The sequence below is a fragment of the Odocoileus virginianus genome, chromosome 5, assembly GCF_023699985.2.
Source record: "Odocoileus virginianus isolate 20LAN1187 ecotype Illinois chromosome 5, Ovbor_1.2, whole genome shotgun sequence".
NCBI classification, from domain to species: domain Eukaryota; kingdom Metazoa; phylum Chordata; class Mammalia; order Artiodactyla; family Cervidae; genus Odocoileus; species Odocoileus virginianus.
This window is the reverse complement of record NC_069678.1, coordinates 12,263,640-12,278,762: the sequence shown is the minus strand read 5'-3', so window position 1 is coordinate 12,278,762 and position 15,123 is coordinate 12,263,640. Positions and strand designations below refer to the sequence as shown.

General features: G+C 46.6%; 2 protein-coding genes and 1 long non-coding RNA gene across 11 annotated transcripts in view; 2 read left to right on the top strand and 1 right to left on the bottom strand.

Annotated features, from left to right (window-relative positions):
* The window catches only part of GON4L (gon-4 like), an 88,976-nt gene extending 84,996 nt beyond the window's left edge, over positions 1–3,980 (top strand). For 7 of the 8 annotated variants that reach the window (XM_070467472.1, XM_070467473.1, XM_070467470.1 and 4 more), the window contains 5 exons: positions 661–774; positions 1,329–1,539; positions 2,031–2,664; positions 2,757–2,859; positions 3,442–3,980. In XM_070467472.1, coding sequence (XP_070323573.1) covers positions 661–774; positions 1,329–1,539; positions 2,031–2,664; positions 2,757–2,859; positions 3,442–3,591 — 1,212 coding nt within the window. In that variant the 3' untranslated portion in view covers positions 3,592–3,980. Of the gene's footprint in view, positions 1–244; positions 351–660; positions 775–1,328; positions 1,540–2,030; positions 2,665–2,756; positions 2,860–3,441 lie in introns of those variants that run through there. The other variant, XM_070467476.1, reaches the window with a different exon arrangement.
* MSTO1 (misato mitochondrial distribution and morphology regulator 1) lies at positions 3,953–8,707 on the bottom strand. 2 transcript variants are annotated; one of them, XM_020912443.2, is made up of 14 exons: positions 8,585–8,705; positions 8,341–8,476; positions 7,779–7,848; positions 7,609–7,684; positions 7,288–7,342; positions 7,071–7,209; positions 6,771–6,888; positions 6,560–6,694; positions 6,302–6,454; positions 5,294–5,425; positions 5,037–5,221; positions 4,701–4,805; positions 4,502–4,614; positions 3,953–4,223 (listed from the first exon to the last, which is right to left on the bottom strand). In XM_020912443.2, exons 1-14 carry the CDS (start codon positions 8,666–8,668, stop codon positions 4,006–4,008), a joined length of 1,719 nt encoding a protein of 572 aa, XP_020768102.1. In that variant the 5' UTR covers positions 8,669–8,705; the 3' UTR covers positions 3,953–4,005. The 2 variants fall into 2 exon arrangements, with proteins under 2 accessions (XP_020768102.1, XP_020768104.1); XM_020912445.2 differs by lacking the exon at positions 3,953–4,223 and having other exon boundaries at positions 4,526–4,614; positions 4,701–4,836; positions 8,585–8,707.
* Positions 8,708–8,862: 155 nt separating this feature from the next.
* Positions 8,863–14,088, top strand: LOC139035145 (uncharacterized). Its single transcript, XR_011487680.1, has 3 exons — positions 8,863–9,144; positions 10,230–10,353; positions 10,554–14,088. It is a non-coding gene; the product is annotated as an uncharacterized lncRNA (long non-coding RNA).
* Positions 14,089–15,123: the final 1,035 nt, after the last annotated feature.

Sequence of the window (15,123 nt, the reverse complement as noted above, 5' to 3'; positions counted from 1 at the left end):
GGCCTCATGTTTAGTCAGGGACGGGTTGTTTGGCCCCAGAGCCCGCCTGTGCTCACTGCTCTCTGTTCTCCTCAGGAAGTAGTTTTTAGTCACTGTCCCTTTGCTGCATGTCTTGTACTCTTTCTTGGGGAAAACCACTTCTTAGTACCTGAATGACCTTAGGCAATTTATTTAATCTTTGTTTCAGTTTCTGCATTGTTAACGGGGATAATAATGGTACTTATGTCTTGGGTTTATTGAACAGAGAGTATCATTGAGTGAGCCTTCCATATGTACAAAGCCCTCTCTCAAGGGGATTGGAAGAGAGGGGAGAGCTCCAGGCACAGGGCAACAGAGACAGAGGCGGACGAGTGAGTAGATCGCAGCCCGCGACGGAGCTCTCTGTGACTTAGCCTCAGACGGCACCACTTAAATGTGTCCTGAAATGCCTGGGCGACTGGGGTCTGTCAGCCTGTGGGTCATTTACGGATTGTTTCAGGGATGCATAGTAGGCTTTAATTGAGTTTGGCCAATCGTCTCCCCAGGCAGTGTGAAGAAATGGTATATGATAGAAAGGAAGTCGGGGAGGGGGTCAGGGGGCGGACTTTAGATGGCTCACAACTTGGCTCCCTCTTGGTACCAAAAATGTTTGACAGCTAACCAAGCCCAGGTGTCTCCTAGGAGGCTGAGTGGCCAGATGGGGCCAAGGACTGTGCCTGTTCCTGCCATGAGGGAGGTCCTGACTCCAGGATGAAGAAGAGCAGAAGGAGAAGCTGTAGCCACTGCAGCAGCAAGGTGAGGAGAGCACTGGGACCCAGGGGCGTCGGAGCTCTGGGCAAGCCCCAGGTTGCGCTGCTGTTTGTGGTGCTGTTACCCCAGCTCTGCGCATTGTTGAATTCCTAAAGAGATTACATGTGAATAAATAATAAGCTGTATACATACTCACTAATGTGTGTGTGTGCAAAATAAATAGAATCTTTAAAAATATATGTCACAGATTTTGCTTTTTAAAGGGAATCTTTTAGGTGAAGTTTTGAAATAGGGAAAAATACCAACCAGTTCATATATTTTCTCTCTAAGATTTTCTTTTTTTAAATGAAACAAACGTGTGTGAGGAAAACAGCCGAAAGGTAGTGCTGCTTCTCTAGGCTTGGTTGCCAACAAAAATACAGTCCTTGGTTGGAGGAGGAGTGGTAGAATGCAGCACTCTATTTTGGGCCCTTTAAAACCCTTGGAGCAGGCATGCATGTTGCTTGACTTGCTGAGCATCGTGTAGGGCTTCTTCCTGTGGTCAGCCCCCAAGACAAAAGAGGTCAGGAGACCCTTGACCCAGAAGGCCATCCCTGCAGGTCTGTGACAGCAAATCCTACAAGAGCAAGGAGCCCCATGAGTTGGTGGGCAGCAGTCCCCACCGAGAGGCCAATCTTATGCCTGGTGCTAAGGAAGCTGGTCAGGGCAAGGACGTGATGGAGGAGGAAGCCCCAGAGGAGCGAGAAAGCATTGAGGCAACCCAGAGCAGGACTGGCAGGAGTACCAGGAAGGGAGAGATGCCTGTTGCAGGTGAGTGACCCAACTGCCAGCCCAGCCTTTCTCCCTTTATTTCTGTCTCATTCTCATATGCTTCACGCAGGGACGTCTTTGAGCCTGGATAACACTGGTCTTTATAGGGATAGACTACCACCTCTTTTACTAATAAACCAGTAGGAAACTCTTCTCCTGTCTAGCCTTAATTTTCTCTCCTGTGGCCTCACTCCTCTTGTAGAATTAAGAGTGCTTAACATCCGCATGATCCAGCATTTTCTTCTTGTGTTCCCATTCCTGAACCCCTTCTCCTTATCTGCAGATCCTCTATGATCTGTATTCTAAAGACTCAGCCATTTTCAGCTTTGGCAACAGACTTTATATCTTTATATAAACAACTCTAGCCCCTACCCTTGCCTCACTCTTGTACATCAGAACTTTGTCACAGTAGTTTGCCAGAGTGACCCCATGGTAATTTGTAGTCCTTAGATGCAGTGTGACCCTTAGGTCCTTATTTTCCTCCTAAACAGGATTGGCAGCGGGGAGCACTTTGCCGTCCCCTCAAGAAGTGACTTTTACAGACCAGCTCCTCCTTGATGGCCTGCCACCACCCTGCTCACCAGAGACTCCTCAGCTTCCCTCCACAGCTGGAACTGTGCTGTGCGCTGTCAGGAGTAACCAGGCTGGGCCTGCAGTTCTCTCCTGCCCCAGGGCATCCCCCAGACTTCAGTGTGAGGGGGAGGGTCATAAGCCAGGGGCTGAGTTGGAACCATCCATGCTGGCCTGGGATGCTTCCGAAACTGAGAAATTGCCTGGAACTGTCGAACCCCCTGCTTCCTTCCTGAGTCCTGTTTCCTCAAGGACTGGAGACTTCGGGAGAAGACAGGTGCCTGGGAAACCAGACACACAAGAGAGCTGGCTGCCTTCCAGCGGAGCTGGGGTGACCACAGCAGACAGGGTGTCCCCTCTCCATGGAGCTTCTTCAGCAGGAGTTGACACCTCAGAGACTTCTCCTAAAGCCCCTAGAGGAGGTTTGGCTAAAGACAGTGGACTACAGGGCAAGGGTCCAGGAGGGGAGCTGCAGACGAAGGCCACAGAAGCTACAGTATGTGCCAACAACAGCAAGGTCAGCTCCACCGGGGAAAAGGTGGTCCTGTGGACAAGGTAGGTGCGGACAGGGGATGTATGTGTGTTTGGTAAGCATGCGGAACACACCAGGTTACTGATTGAGATTAATGGCCATGTGTGGATTCCAGGGAAGCTGACCGGGTGATCCTGACCATGTGCCAGGAGCAAGGAGCACAGCCGCAGACTTTCAGTGTCATCTCCCAGCAGCTGGGAAATAAGACCCCTACTGAGGTAAGCAGGGTGAGCCTTGCTAGAGCTTCAAGCCCTAGAGGAACCAAGGAAAGGGTTTGGCAAGAAGAGGACAGGTTGGCCAACTAAGATATGATTGGGGATTGTAAGTTCTGCCCTGAGTAAGACCTGGACTTGTCAGCATGGATAGTAGTGGCTCTAGAAGAGAAAGGGCATTTTTGAGGGAGAAGCCCCAGATTGCATTTTAGTTTTTAGAAGGAATGTGACTTTGGGCGGTGTTTAGCCTCTTGACCCGTTTCCGTATCTGTAAGGAGGACTCAACCCTCACAGCCTGTGTACAACAAATCAGATGGTTCATGTTGGTGTATCATATAGCTTGCTTGAGTGAGCACATGCCAAGTCACTTCACTTGTATCTGACTCTTCACAACCCCATGGATGTAGCCTACCAGGCTCCTCTGTCCGTGGGATTCTGCAGGCAATAAGTGGGTTGCTATCCCCTTCTCCAGGGATCTTTCTGACCCAGGGATCAAACCTGTGTCTCCTGCACTGGCAGGTGGGTTGTAAATGTTAATGTGTTACTAACTTAAGAAGAGTGAAGTCAGGCCCCTCACTCTCCTCCTAGGTTTCCCATCGTTTTCGAGAACTCATGCAGCTCTTCCACACAGCCTGTGAGGCCAGCTCTGAGGACGAGGACGACGCGACCAGTACCAGCAATACAGACCAGCTGTCTGACCATGGGGACCTTCTGTCTGAGGAAGAGCTGGATGAGTGAGACCTGGAGTGTGAGGGTGTCATCTGAGCATTGAGTCCACCAGGCACCCTGGTGATCAGGGAGAGGGTGGGGTGCTGCACCTCGCTTCTGCAACTGTTGAGTTCAGTATGCGGAGCTGGAGGAACGGGGGCCAGTGACAAAGGCAGGCTGGGGGTCGGACGATCCTGCCACCCTGTGCATCTTTTACGAAGACCTTAGAAATAGTTGTAAAGAGCATTGAGGGAGAGTGGGGCGCAGTTCCTTTTCTGTGTTGTATTTTTTTCTGTCTGATGGTACATATTTATTGTTGTGTGATCTGATCACAGTGATTCTAAATGTAATAAATGCGTGTGTTGCTGTAGCCAGTCCCAAGACACTGAGCTCCTGCACCCAGCAGTTTTTATTGTAAACTAGTCCTTTCCTTTTCTTGGAGCTTTAGTCCACGAGCCTATCGTTGCCACTCTCGTAGCACTGGGCCAGGTTGCGCAGTTCCTGCAGCGTCTCCTCTAGGTCATCCTGTTCCACTCCAGCGTCCATGAAGCTGGCCCAGCGTCGCAGGTCAAGTTTGGAGAGATCTTTGGCCAAATCTCCCAGGGCCCGGTACAAGGAGGAAGAGGAGCAGAGGGCCCCGAGCACTGGGATACTCTCCACCGCTGCGGGGAGAGAGGATGGGAGCTGTTCTCTACCCTGGGGCTCTATCGCTCACACGGGGAAGCCTGGGCCTCTGGCAGACTTGACTGTACAGTAAACTATACAGTGTCCTGTCCCCTTTGTACACCAGCAACTAGGGGAAGAACACTTCTCTGAGGAACCACAGAGTGAATAAAGGAGTGTTAACCTGGGAACTTCCCCAGTACTTTCATTCATGAAGGGATACTGTAAAAGTCTCTCATGCTTGAAAACCTCTGGGTTTTCTTCACCTGCTACATACCTGTCCCTGCTGGAGGAGCATCGAGTAGCAACCCATGCTGGCTGTGGCGTGAGGAGAAGAGGTAGGGGTAAGGAGGGACTACCCTGCAGGGAGTCAGCAGCAGATGGGAAGAGCTGTGGGGGGAGAGCACAGCAGCTGAGTGAGAGAAAGTCAAGGGAGGTCTGAGGTCTGGGAGGAGAGGAGCAAGCATTCTACTGACCTCCTGACTCTAGGCTGCTGCTGCTGCAAATATTGGGCCAAGACTTCTTCCCCAGTGGTGCACGCGTGGAGCGGGGAGGGCAGAGGTGTCCCGGGGGTGAGCTGACTGCCAGAACAAAGCCAAAACCACCTTTAATCTGTGGCAGCATGAATGAGAAACTAGGACTTAGGTTCTCAGGCCATCAGCTTGATCAGGATGCTCAGAGTCTGTTTTACCAATAAGTGGGGTAGAGGGAAGGCGAGCAGGGCAGTGCCATTAGGCTATCCGGAGGTGTCAGGGAGAAAAGCATGTGAAACGGAAGTCTGACAAGGGCTCCTGAGGACCACCAGTCCTTACCTGGTGTGGCGTGCTCTGTCTAGACCCCTCAGCACCACTGACTGGGTAAAGCAGCATGTCCCGGAAGGGTCCCCACATGCAGACAGTGGGGTCCATGGGGTGGCCTGTCCAAGCTGCATTAGGGTATCAGGGAGGGACTGGCTTGGAACTAAGGGGAAGGGGATAGTTGCTCCTGCTGTCACCACCTAAAGGTAAGAAAGAAATCAAGTTACAGAGTCTTTCTCAGCTCTGACCCAGCTCTTCAAAAAGCTTCATACCTTTTTCCCAGAGAAGTTCAGCATATCAGCCAGATGAACCATGGAAACTGGTGAGGACCGTAGGCGATAAGGAACAGTGACTGTGTCCAGGGCTGTAGCCAGGATGGCACCACAGTGGACGGGCAGAGCGGCCTGTAAAGAGGATAAGAAGAAAAGCACTTGGCCTTTTGGGTGTAGAAAAGAGGCTGTGTTGGCAGAGTAGTAACGGCAGAGACGTCTGTGTGCTTTGGGACAGAGCAGGGGTGTGTTTGGCCCTGGGCTGGACAGGTATAGGACAGTGTCATCTAAGAGGCCACATCAGGGCCGAGTTCAAGATGAGGCTTCAAAATAGATCCAGTAGCAGATAAAGGCTGATTTAGGGGTGTGTGTGTGTGTGTGTGTGTAGGGGAGTGTGTGTGTGTGTGTGTGTGTGTGTGTAGGGGAGTGTGTGTGTGTGTGTGTGTGTGTGTGTGTGATATGCCCTTTCATTAGCTATGTCAGAACAAGAGCATTGAGTCTTACGTCATACTGCAGGAGAGGGAAGCTGACGGGGTGTGTGTGTGTGTGTGTGTGTGTGTGTGTGTGTGTGTGTGTGTGTTGCCCTTTCATTAGCTATGTCAGAACAAGAGCATTGAGTCTTACGTCATAATGCAGGAGAGGGAAGCTGACGGGTGTGTGTGTGTGTGTGTGTGTGTGTGTTGCCCTTTCATTAGCTATGTCAGAACAAGAGCATTGAGTCTTACGTCATAATGCAGGAGAGGGAAGCTGACGGGTGTGTGTGTGTGTGTGTGTGTGTGTGTGTGTGTGTGTGTGTGTGTGTGTTGCCCTTTCATTAGCTATGTCAGAACAAGAGCATTGAGTCTTACGTCATAATGCAGGAGAGGGAAGCTGACGGGTGTGTGTGTGTGTGTGTGTTGCCCTTTCATTAGCTATGTGTGTGTGTGTAGGGGAGTGTGTGTGTGTGTGTGTGTGTGTGTGTGTGTTATGCCCTTTCATTAGCTATGTCAGAACAAGAGCATTGAGTCTTACGTCATACTGCAGGAGAGGGAAGCTGACGGGCGGCTCAGGTCGCAGCCCCAGGCTCCCACCCAAGGATAAGGGGCAGACCAGAGAGCTGTGAGCAGACAGGTGTACCAAACCGAAAGCTGTGTTTAACAGACGGTAGATGTTTTTTTGCAGCTCCTGGTGAAAGAAATGAGGGCAGTTTGTTTTAACCAATGTTCTCACTGGGCATTCCTTCATTTCTCCATGGGGCTCTTCCCCCAACACCCTGGAAGAACTGCTCACCCCAAGGCGGTACGGACCAGGGAGCAGGCCCCAGGTGATTATTCCCCGCCCTGAATACTCGTCTTGTAGCAACTCCGCAGCCTTGGCGCCCAGCCCAGAGAAGCCATCGTGCAGGTCACACAGAATCTGGAAGCCCTGGAGAGAGGTGAAAAGTGAAAGTGGGCAGGATGAGGGAGGTTTCTACGCAGTGCCCACCGTGCCCCTCAGCTACCTGCAGGTAGTCACACTCCTCCACGTAGAAATGCAGCCTGTCCTCCAGCTCTTCCAGGTACTTGGGTTCCTTCAGGATGCTCTCCCCTTGGCCAAAAGCCTCCAGGCGGCCTGCTTCCCTGCCATGCAAAACCACAGTCTGGGACTTACAAGACTCCCCACTTTCATCTTTCTGCCTATGATCTCGTTTTGGAGGAGGGCAGGGAAGATGGCCTCAAGAGCCTCATCCAGCACTGGCGGGGACCCAAATTCTTGCCTTACAGCCTCTAGCTCCCCACCCCACCACCACCACGCCTCGTACCCATCATGGTTGTATTTGTGAATCATACAGATGCTCCGGGGGTGGAGATGGACTCTGAGGAAGTCTGACCAGACTCTGATACTGCCCTCTGTGGGTATAACTGGTTTTGGAGTTCTAGCGTTGGTGAATGGTGGGGGACCTGAAGAAAAAGAGGCAGTGTGCCTTTGTGTTCCTGCACCGCCCAGTCCCCACTCTGCAGTCCCTGGAGAAGTCTCACCTTTGCCATTGGGAATTGATTTGACCCTCCAGGTACCATCACTACTCAGCACTCCCTGGGAGGGATGAGAAAATCCACATTTAGGTCCAGGCAGTCTAGAGGCAAACACTGATTTATTCTCCCCTTTTTTTTGCTTGCCACACCCTGTAAACCTCCTTCATGTTCTCGTAGTAGTCACAGTCCTTTAGGAGGAAAAAAGTGCTTTTTCTTAAAATATCATTCTAGGGCACTGAGGGTGCCCAAAATTCTCTTTTTCTCTGCCCCAGTGGAGGTGCACTGGTTGTAGCATTGGGCTTACAAGATCAGGACAGAAGTCCTCACCTCTGCACTCAGAAGGTCCTGGAGATAAGGGTTCTTGGGATAGAGTTCCTCTTTGTGTGTGGTGAGCTTCCCTTGCCTGAAAGAAAGTGGAAATTGATCCTAGTGTCAGCTTCCTTGAGTTCTCCACCTTCCTGTGCTCCTTCCCAACTCCTCTCCAAAATCACAAATACCATGCTATTGCAGCATCTAGCTCTTTGTCCCTGTAGAGTCCACCTTCTTGCTTTAGGGAGCTCAGACTACCTGTACAAAAAAAATAAGCAATGTTAGGTAAATCCCAGCCCCTCCCGTCCTGCAGCTAACCTTCCACTCATCACCTGATAACCTGCCGTCAGCCTCACTCCAGCACTTGGCCTTTCCAAGCTTTCTTGTAATATACATGGACTAGAAAAAACCCTTGCCTAGGAAAATTTGGATTCCATCCTTCATTTCCCAGCTTAGTCATTAGCTGTGGCAAAGACCACAACCAGCGGTTCTAGGGGAGCGCCACAGCTGAGCATCACGCTGTCCAGGGACAAGAAGCCCATTCCAGAGATAGCTCTTGAATGGAATAGTTTTCCTTTCTTGCGTCCCCTCAGGTGTCGGCATACTGTGGTTAGCTCTCCCTATGGCTCCTCATCTCTAGTCCCACAGGCTAGTATAGTCGGAGTCAAGGATCTTGACGCGAACCGCTGCTAGAAATTCCACACGCGAAAGGGAACTCTGGTAACTGGCCGACCCGGGCCACCACCTAACCCTTCAGATCCATGAGGATGAGTCTCGGCGTGTAGGTCTCTTGGCCATGTAATGTCCGGCCGGTCCTGTACAGGACGTCGGGGCACAGCTCTCCCGGCGGCTCTTCGGCATCGGTCGGCCTGCACAGCGCAGCATCCTGAGGAGGCACAGAGAAGGACTGGACTCGGGCGGCGAGAGGAACAGGTCAGAAGCAAGGACTTCTGGAGACCCGGAAAACTCAGTTGAGGCGGCCAAAAGACCTTACCTGCTGGTTCCACCAGTGCGCTCCCACGAAACCCGCAAAATGTCCCAACTGCAAAGTGAGGACCTCCCGAGCCCCGCCCGCCATGCCGCGCGGCTCCGCTGAGTAGAACGGCCGCTCCCTGCCCACCGTTGCTCCTTGCGGATTGGCTCAGCGGGATGTGGGTGGGGCCTCATCCCCGGCGTCCTATTGGTGCATAAACACATCCTTTCCCATAGGATAAAAAATTCGTTGGCTTTAAAGACCCCGCTTATCATACCCCGCCTCTTCCTAGCGTGGACCAGTCCTGCTTACCAGTTGTCGTCCAGGGGCGGGGCCCCGCGGCGTTTGCCGGAAGTGGTAGGCAGGCGTGCTCAAGCGCCATGCTTGAAGCGTTTTTGGTTTGGAGTTCTCTGCGTCTCACGTGGGGTCTCTGGCGTTGCTCACTGAAAATTCTCATACATACTCCTTGCGGCTCTTGCAGCTGTTGTTTCTTCTTTCAGAGGATACTTAATGCTGGCTAATAGCGCCTCAGGCAAAAAATTAAACCTTGCGGGAAAACAGTACTCCTGGAGGACTAAATGGTAACCCACTCCAGTATTCTTGTCCCTGGGAAACCCATGAAGAGAGGATCCTCGCGGGTTACAGTGCAAAGGGTCGCAAAGAGTGGGACATGACAGAGCACAGCACAGGAAATAGACGCTTACTTAAAGCCTCACATGCGTTTTCTTCTTCTGTCCAAAAGTCATAGCCTTCCTGACTGACCCAGTGACTGACTCGCTCGCTCTATTATCTATTTGTCTATCTGTTATGTAAGTCAGTCGGAGTACGTATTCTTTTGCGTCTGCCTTTTGCTCAGTATTGTTTAATTCTTCCCTGTTGTTGCATATACTTAGAGTAGTTCATTTTCATTGCTTCAGAATTCCATCTTATGATTGTACCTCAAGTGATTCTCTGCAGATAATAGACTTTGAAGTTGTTTCCAATTTGGGACTAGTAGGTGCAGCGGTTAACATTCTTGTGCATGTGGACATGCACACATTTTTGTTGCGTATATACCTAGGAGTGTAATTGTTGGGTCATGAGGATGGATATGTTTGGATACGGTAATTAATAAACGTCTCTAAATTTACAGTTTCACCAGCAGTATAGAGAATTTTCAGGTGATGTTCCATAACCTTGCCAATATTAAAAAAATTTTGTCATTATCATTGATTTTATTTTCTTGATTATCGGTGAGATTGAGAGTATCTTTTTGTATGTTCATCACCTTTAGAATAGTCAGTTTTGTGAGGTATAGAGCATGTTCAAGTCTCTTGCTCATGTTTCTTTTGGGTTGTCTCATCTGTTTGTAGGGTAAGTATTTGGTTCTGAATACAAGACCCTTGTCAGTTATACGTGTTGAAAATATCTTCTCCCACCGAATTGTATTAGCTCTTCCACTATGTCAGTTTTTGTTTTCTTAGGCTATGTTATTAATACATACTACTTTATATTTCCTGATGGATTGAAATTTCCACCATTACAAACTTTCCCTCTTCTTCTCAAATAATGCTGTTTTACCTTAATACCTGTTTTGTTAGTAATATAGATGAACCAGTTTTCTTTTGGTTAGTGTTTGCATTGTATAATTTTTTTTTCTCTTGTAACTTTAATTTGTATTTTGAAGACAGTATAGGCCAGAAGCAAACACCAAGATGGGAGTATACATGTATGTGCCTTGTCAGGGAAATGCCTGTGTGGAAATATCTGAGGGAACCAGAGGAGGCTGGGAGTCTCAGGCCTTGAGGAAGGTATGAACCTAATGAACAGTAGAGTGAAGGAAGAAGTCTGCAGTTTGTTTGTTTTTAACCCTTATTGAGATGTTATTTATACATTAAATGATTTGAGGTGTCATTTATTTATATCCATTTTAAGTGTTTGATTTTGTAAATACAGAGCTGTGCAGTTATTACCATAATTCAGTTTTGTTTTGTTTTGTTTTGTTTTTCAGGACACTGGATGAGGCTTTATTTACTAGTTAACTAAGAACAATGCTCCAAAGTGCAGCACGGACCGCCAGAAACACCCGCGAAGAGAGCCATTCACCTGTAGAAATAAGAGCAGCCATTTCTAAGAGGCGGGAGCTAGGGCGCCCCCTGCAGTATTAGAGCGCAGTTGCTGACGGTTCACTTCCTGGAACTGCGAGTGGCCTTCCTTGCCCCCAGGGGCTGGCCCTGGTCTTTTGGTGGCCGCTGAACTGCAGTCAGGCGCAGCCTCAGGAAGCACCAGCCGCCGAGTTCGCATCCCTGAGGATCCAGCATCGCTGAGGGATTTCAGTGGCAGCCTGGGTGGCAGGGCACACAAGGCACATAATTCAGTTTTAAATAATTTACATCATCCCCAAAAGATTCTTCCTGTGTGATTACAGGTAAACTCTATTCCTACCCCTAACACCAGGCAACCACTAGTCTACTTTTGCCTTTATAGATCTGCCATTTCTGGACGTTTCATATAATTATACAAAAGGTGGTCTTTTGTGCTTGGAGTCTCAGCATAAGGTTTTTGAGTTCCTGTGTTGTAGCATGTGTTAGTATTTTGCTCATTTTTGGTAATCCATTTTTAAGTGATGAATAGTTGGATTATTTTCACTTTTTAGCTGTTATGAATAATGTTACTATGAATAGTCTCATGCTGCTTAAACACAACTCTTGTGTGGACATATTTTCATTTCTTTAGGGTAAATACTTAGGGGTGAAATTGCTGGCTCATGGGACAACTTCATGCTTAACATTTTTAGGAACTGCCAAACTGTTTTCCAAAGTTATATTTCCATTTTATATTGGCACTTGAAATGTTAGAGGGTTCTTTTTTTTTTCTTCCTCTGGTGTGGTGCGGTTTGTGGGATCTTAGTTCCCTGACCAGGGATTGAACCTGGGCCTGCAGCAGTGAGCGCATGGATTCCTAACCCCTGGACTGTCGGGGAATTCCAATCAACGGTTCCTTTTTCTTCACATCCTTCCCACTACTTAGTTGTTTTCTGATTTGTAGATATTCTAGTGGGTGTGAAATCATATTTTATTGTGGTTTTAATTTGCTCCTAAATCACTGGTGATTTTGAACATCGTTTCATTATCTTGTCAGCTACTGATATGTCTTCTTTAGAGAAATGTCTAATCAAATTATTTTCTTATTAATGAGGGAATTGTTTTTTATATATTCTGGGTAAAGTCTTTTATCAGACGTATGATTTACAGATATTGGCTCCATCTGTGGCTTGTCTTTTCATTTTTCCAGTGAAAATAAGTTTTAAAATCTTGATAAAATCCAATTTATCAAATTGGATTTGTATAGCTCACATCTTTACATGGAAGAAATATTTGTCTAATTTTTATATAAATCACAGCTTCATATGAAAGAAATATGTGCCTAATTCAAAGTCATAAAGATTTCTTCATGTTTTCTTTTAAATGTTTTATATTTTACTTTTTATATTAGGTCTGTAATCTATTTTGGATGTCTAATGTGAGGTAACAGGCAAAATTCATTTTTTTTTTTGCATGTACATATCCAATTATGGCTTTATGTCTTTGTTGAAAATCAATTGACCATAAATATAAGGGTTTGTTTCTGGACTCTCAATTTTGTTCCATTGTCTTCCTTATGTGCCTTTGACTGTGTGGATCACAATAAACTGGAAAATTCTGAAAGAGATTGAAATACCAGACCACCGAACCTGCCTCTTGAGAAACCTGTATGCAGGTCAGGAAGCAACAGTTAGAACTGGACATGGAACAACAGATTGGTTCCAAATAGGAAAAGGAGTACGTCAGGGCTGTATATTGTCACCCTGCTTATTTAACTTATATGCAGAGTACATCATGAGAAACGCTGGGCTGGAAGAAGCACAAGCTGGATTCAAGATTCCTGGGAGAAATATCAATAATCTCAGATATGCAGATGATACCACCCTTATGGCAGAAAGTGAAGAACTAAAGAGCCTCTTGATGAAAGTGAAAGAGGAGAGTGAAAAAGTTGGCTTAAAGCTCAACATTCAGAAAACTAAGATCATGGCATCCGGCCTCATCACTTCAAGGCAAATAGATAGGGAAACAGTGGAAACAGTGGCTGAGTTTATTTTTTTGTGTTCCAAAATCACTGCAGATGGTGTTTGCAGTCATGAAATTAAAAGATGCTTACTCCTTGGAAGGAAAGTTATGACCAACCTAGACAGCATATTAAAAAGCAGAGACATTACTTTGCCAACATAGGTCTGTCTAGTCAAGGCTATGTTTTTTCCAGTAGTCATGTATGGATGTGAGAGTTGGACTATAAAGAAAGCTGAGTGCTGCAGGATCAATGCTTTTGAACTGTGGTGTTGGAGAAGACTCTTGAGAGTCCCTTGGACTGCAGGGAGATCCAACCAGTCAATTTTAAGGGAAATCAGTCCTTAATATTCATTGAAAGAACTGATGTTGAAGCTGAAACTCCAGTACTTTGGCCAGCTGATGCAAAGAGCTGACTCATTTGAAAAGACCCTGATGCTGGGAAAGATTGAGGGCAGGAGGAGAAGGGGACTACAGAGGGTGAGATGGTTGGATGGCATCACCAACTCAATGGACATGAGTTTGGGTAAACTCCGGGAGTTGGTGATGGACAGGGATGCCTGGCATGCTTTGGTTCATGGGGTCGCAAAGAGCTGGACATGACTGAGCGACTGAACTGAACTGATGCTAGTGCCACTTCATCTAAATTACTATACCTTTTTAAAAAATTTATTTGGCTGCATCAGGTGTTAGTTGCAGCTTGTGGGATTCTTTCTAGTTGTGGCGTGTGGGTAGTTGCTGCTTCTCAGTAGTTGCTGCATGTGAGTTTAGGATGGCATGTGGGATCCTAGTTCCTCAACCAGGCATCAAACTCGTGTCCTCTGCATTGGAAGGCAGATTCTTAACTACTGGACCACCAAGGACGTCCTTTAATTACTGTAGCTTTTTTTTTAAAATTTATTTTTAATTTATTTTTAATTTATTTTATAATGTATATTACATTCTGAAAATAGGAAATTCCTCCTGCTTTGGTCATTTAAAAAATCATTTTGGTTTTATTTCCATATCAACTTTAGATTGGTTTGTCAATTTTTGCAGAAAAGCCTACTGAAATTTTAATACTGATTGTATTGAATTTTTGGTTCAGTTTGGGGGAGAATTAATAATATCTTAACACTACAGAGACTTGCAGTCAATGACCATGGATTCTCTTTTCATTAATTTAGATTTTTAAAAATTTCCTCAGTAATATTTTATAGTTTCTGGTGTATGTCTTGCACTTCTTTTGTTCAGGTTGCCAAGTACTTAATTTTCCTGTATTTTTGGAACAGAATTACTTAATTAATTTCATTTTTGCATTTTTCACTGCTAGTATAGAGAAATGCAATTGGTTTTTGTATAGTAATGTTGTAGTATTGTGACTCTGTTGAATTTGTTTTTAGTTCTAGTAGATGTTAGTTCTAGGAGTATGTTACCTGAAAATAAAGATAGTTTTGCTTCTTACTTTTGATTCTAATTCATTCCACTTGAGTGATGAAAAGCCCTTAGAGACCAGCTGTGCAGCAGGCTTAGCATGGAGGCAGTAAAACTTGGGGCTTGAGGATCAGGTCTGCAGTAGAAGGATCTTAAGAAGCAAAGGGGACTTGATAGGGTAGATGATAGAGTATTTGGAAAAAGATGGTTTCGTATTTAACATTGCAAAAGTAATGAGGTAATTATTCAGTAAGGATTTTGTACATAAATGATAGTATACCATTTCACATTCATTAAAGGGAATGAAGCGTATTGATTATGAGCTTGGCTTCCAAAGATGAAAGCATTTCCTGGCCTCATGTACAGCGAAGGATCAGGCTTGCAGTCAGTTCCTGACCAGTAACCATCTGGTAAGGGTAAGTGTAGTGACATCTTGCTTTTTTGGGAGGGAAGAGAAAGTCCTGGAGTTTTTAGGGGCTAGCTGCCATTGTCAGGATAGGCTGCATTGTCAGTGTTCTAGTAGCCCTGCTGACTTGATCACAACAGCCCCCCCCTGTGTGGTTAGGATGTGGTCAGTGGCTGCTGACCTTGTGACTGTACCTCTTGGAGGTCCTGTGTGCTACCTATTTCCTTTTCTTTTTCTTTATATATTTATGGCTCTGCTGGGTCTTCATTGCTGTCTCTAGTTGCAGTGCATGAGCTTCTCCTATTGCAGAGCAAGGGCTCTAGAGCGTGGGCCCAGTAGTTGTGATGCGCAGGCCTAGTTGCCCCTCAGCGTGTATAATCTTCCTAGACCAGGGATGGACCTTGTGCCCTCTGCATTGGCAGGTGGATTCTTAACAACCACCAGATCACCAGGAATTCCTTCCTTTTCTTTTTAAATTCCTTAGAGCAGGCATTGGATTTATAATTAAAAAAGACAATTTCCAAGATATGCAGAAACATCAAGGTATAAAAGAGTACACTACTGTGTTAAGAAAATATATGTATTTTTAGAATTTTTTCTCTAGAACTTGGTTGCTTCTAGGGAGCTGAGAGGACATAAACCTGATATTCCATGAAATG

Bases quoted from the DNA above. Each gene is read 5' to 3' on its own strand.
- MSTO1 (XM_020912443.2), bottom strand. From the start codon at position 8,668: ATGGCGGGCGGGGCTCGGGAGGTCCTCACTTTGCAGTTGGGACATTTT. The intron at 6,455-6,559 runs GTGAGCAGTTCT...TTCTTTCACCAG, and splicing joins CTGGTCCGTACCGCCTTGGG to GAGCTGCAAAAAAACATCTA. The intron at 4,224-4,501 runs GTATGTAGCAGG...CTCTCCCCGCAG, and splicing joins TGCTCCTCCAGCAGGGACAG to CGGTGGAGAGTATCCCAGTG.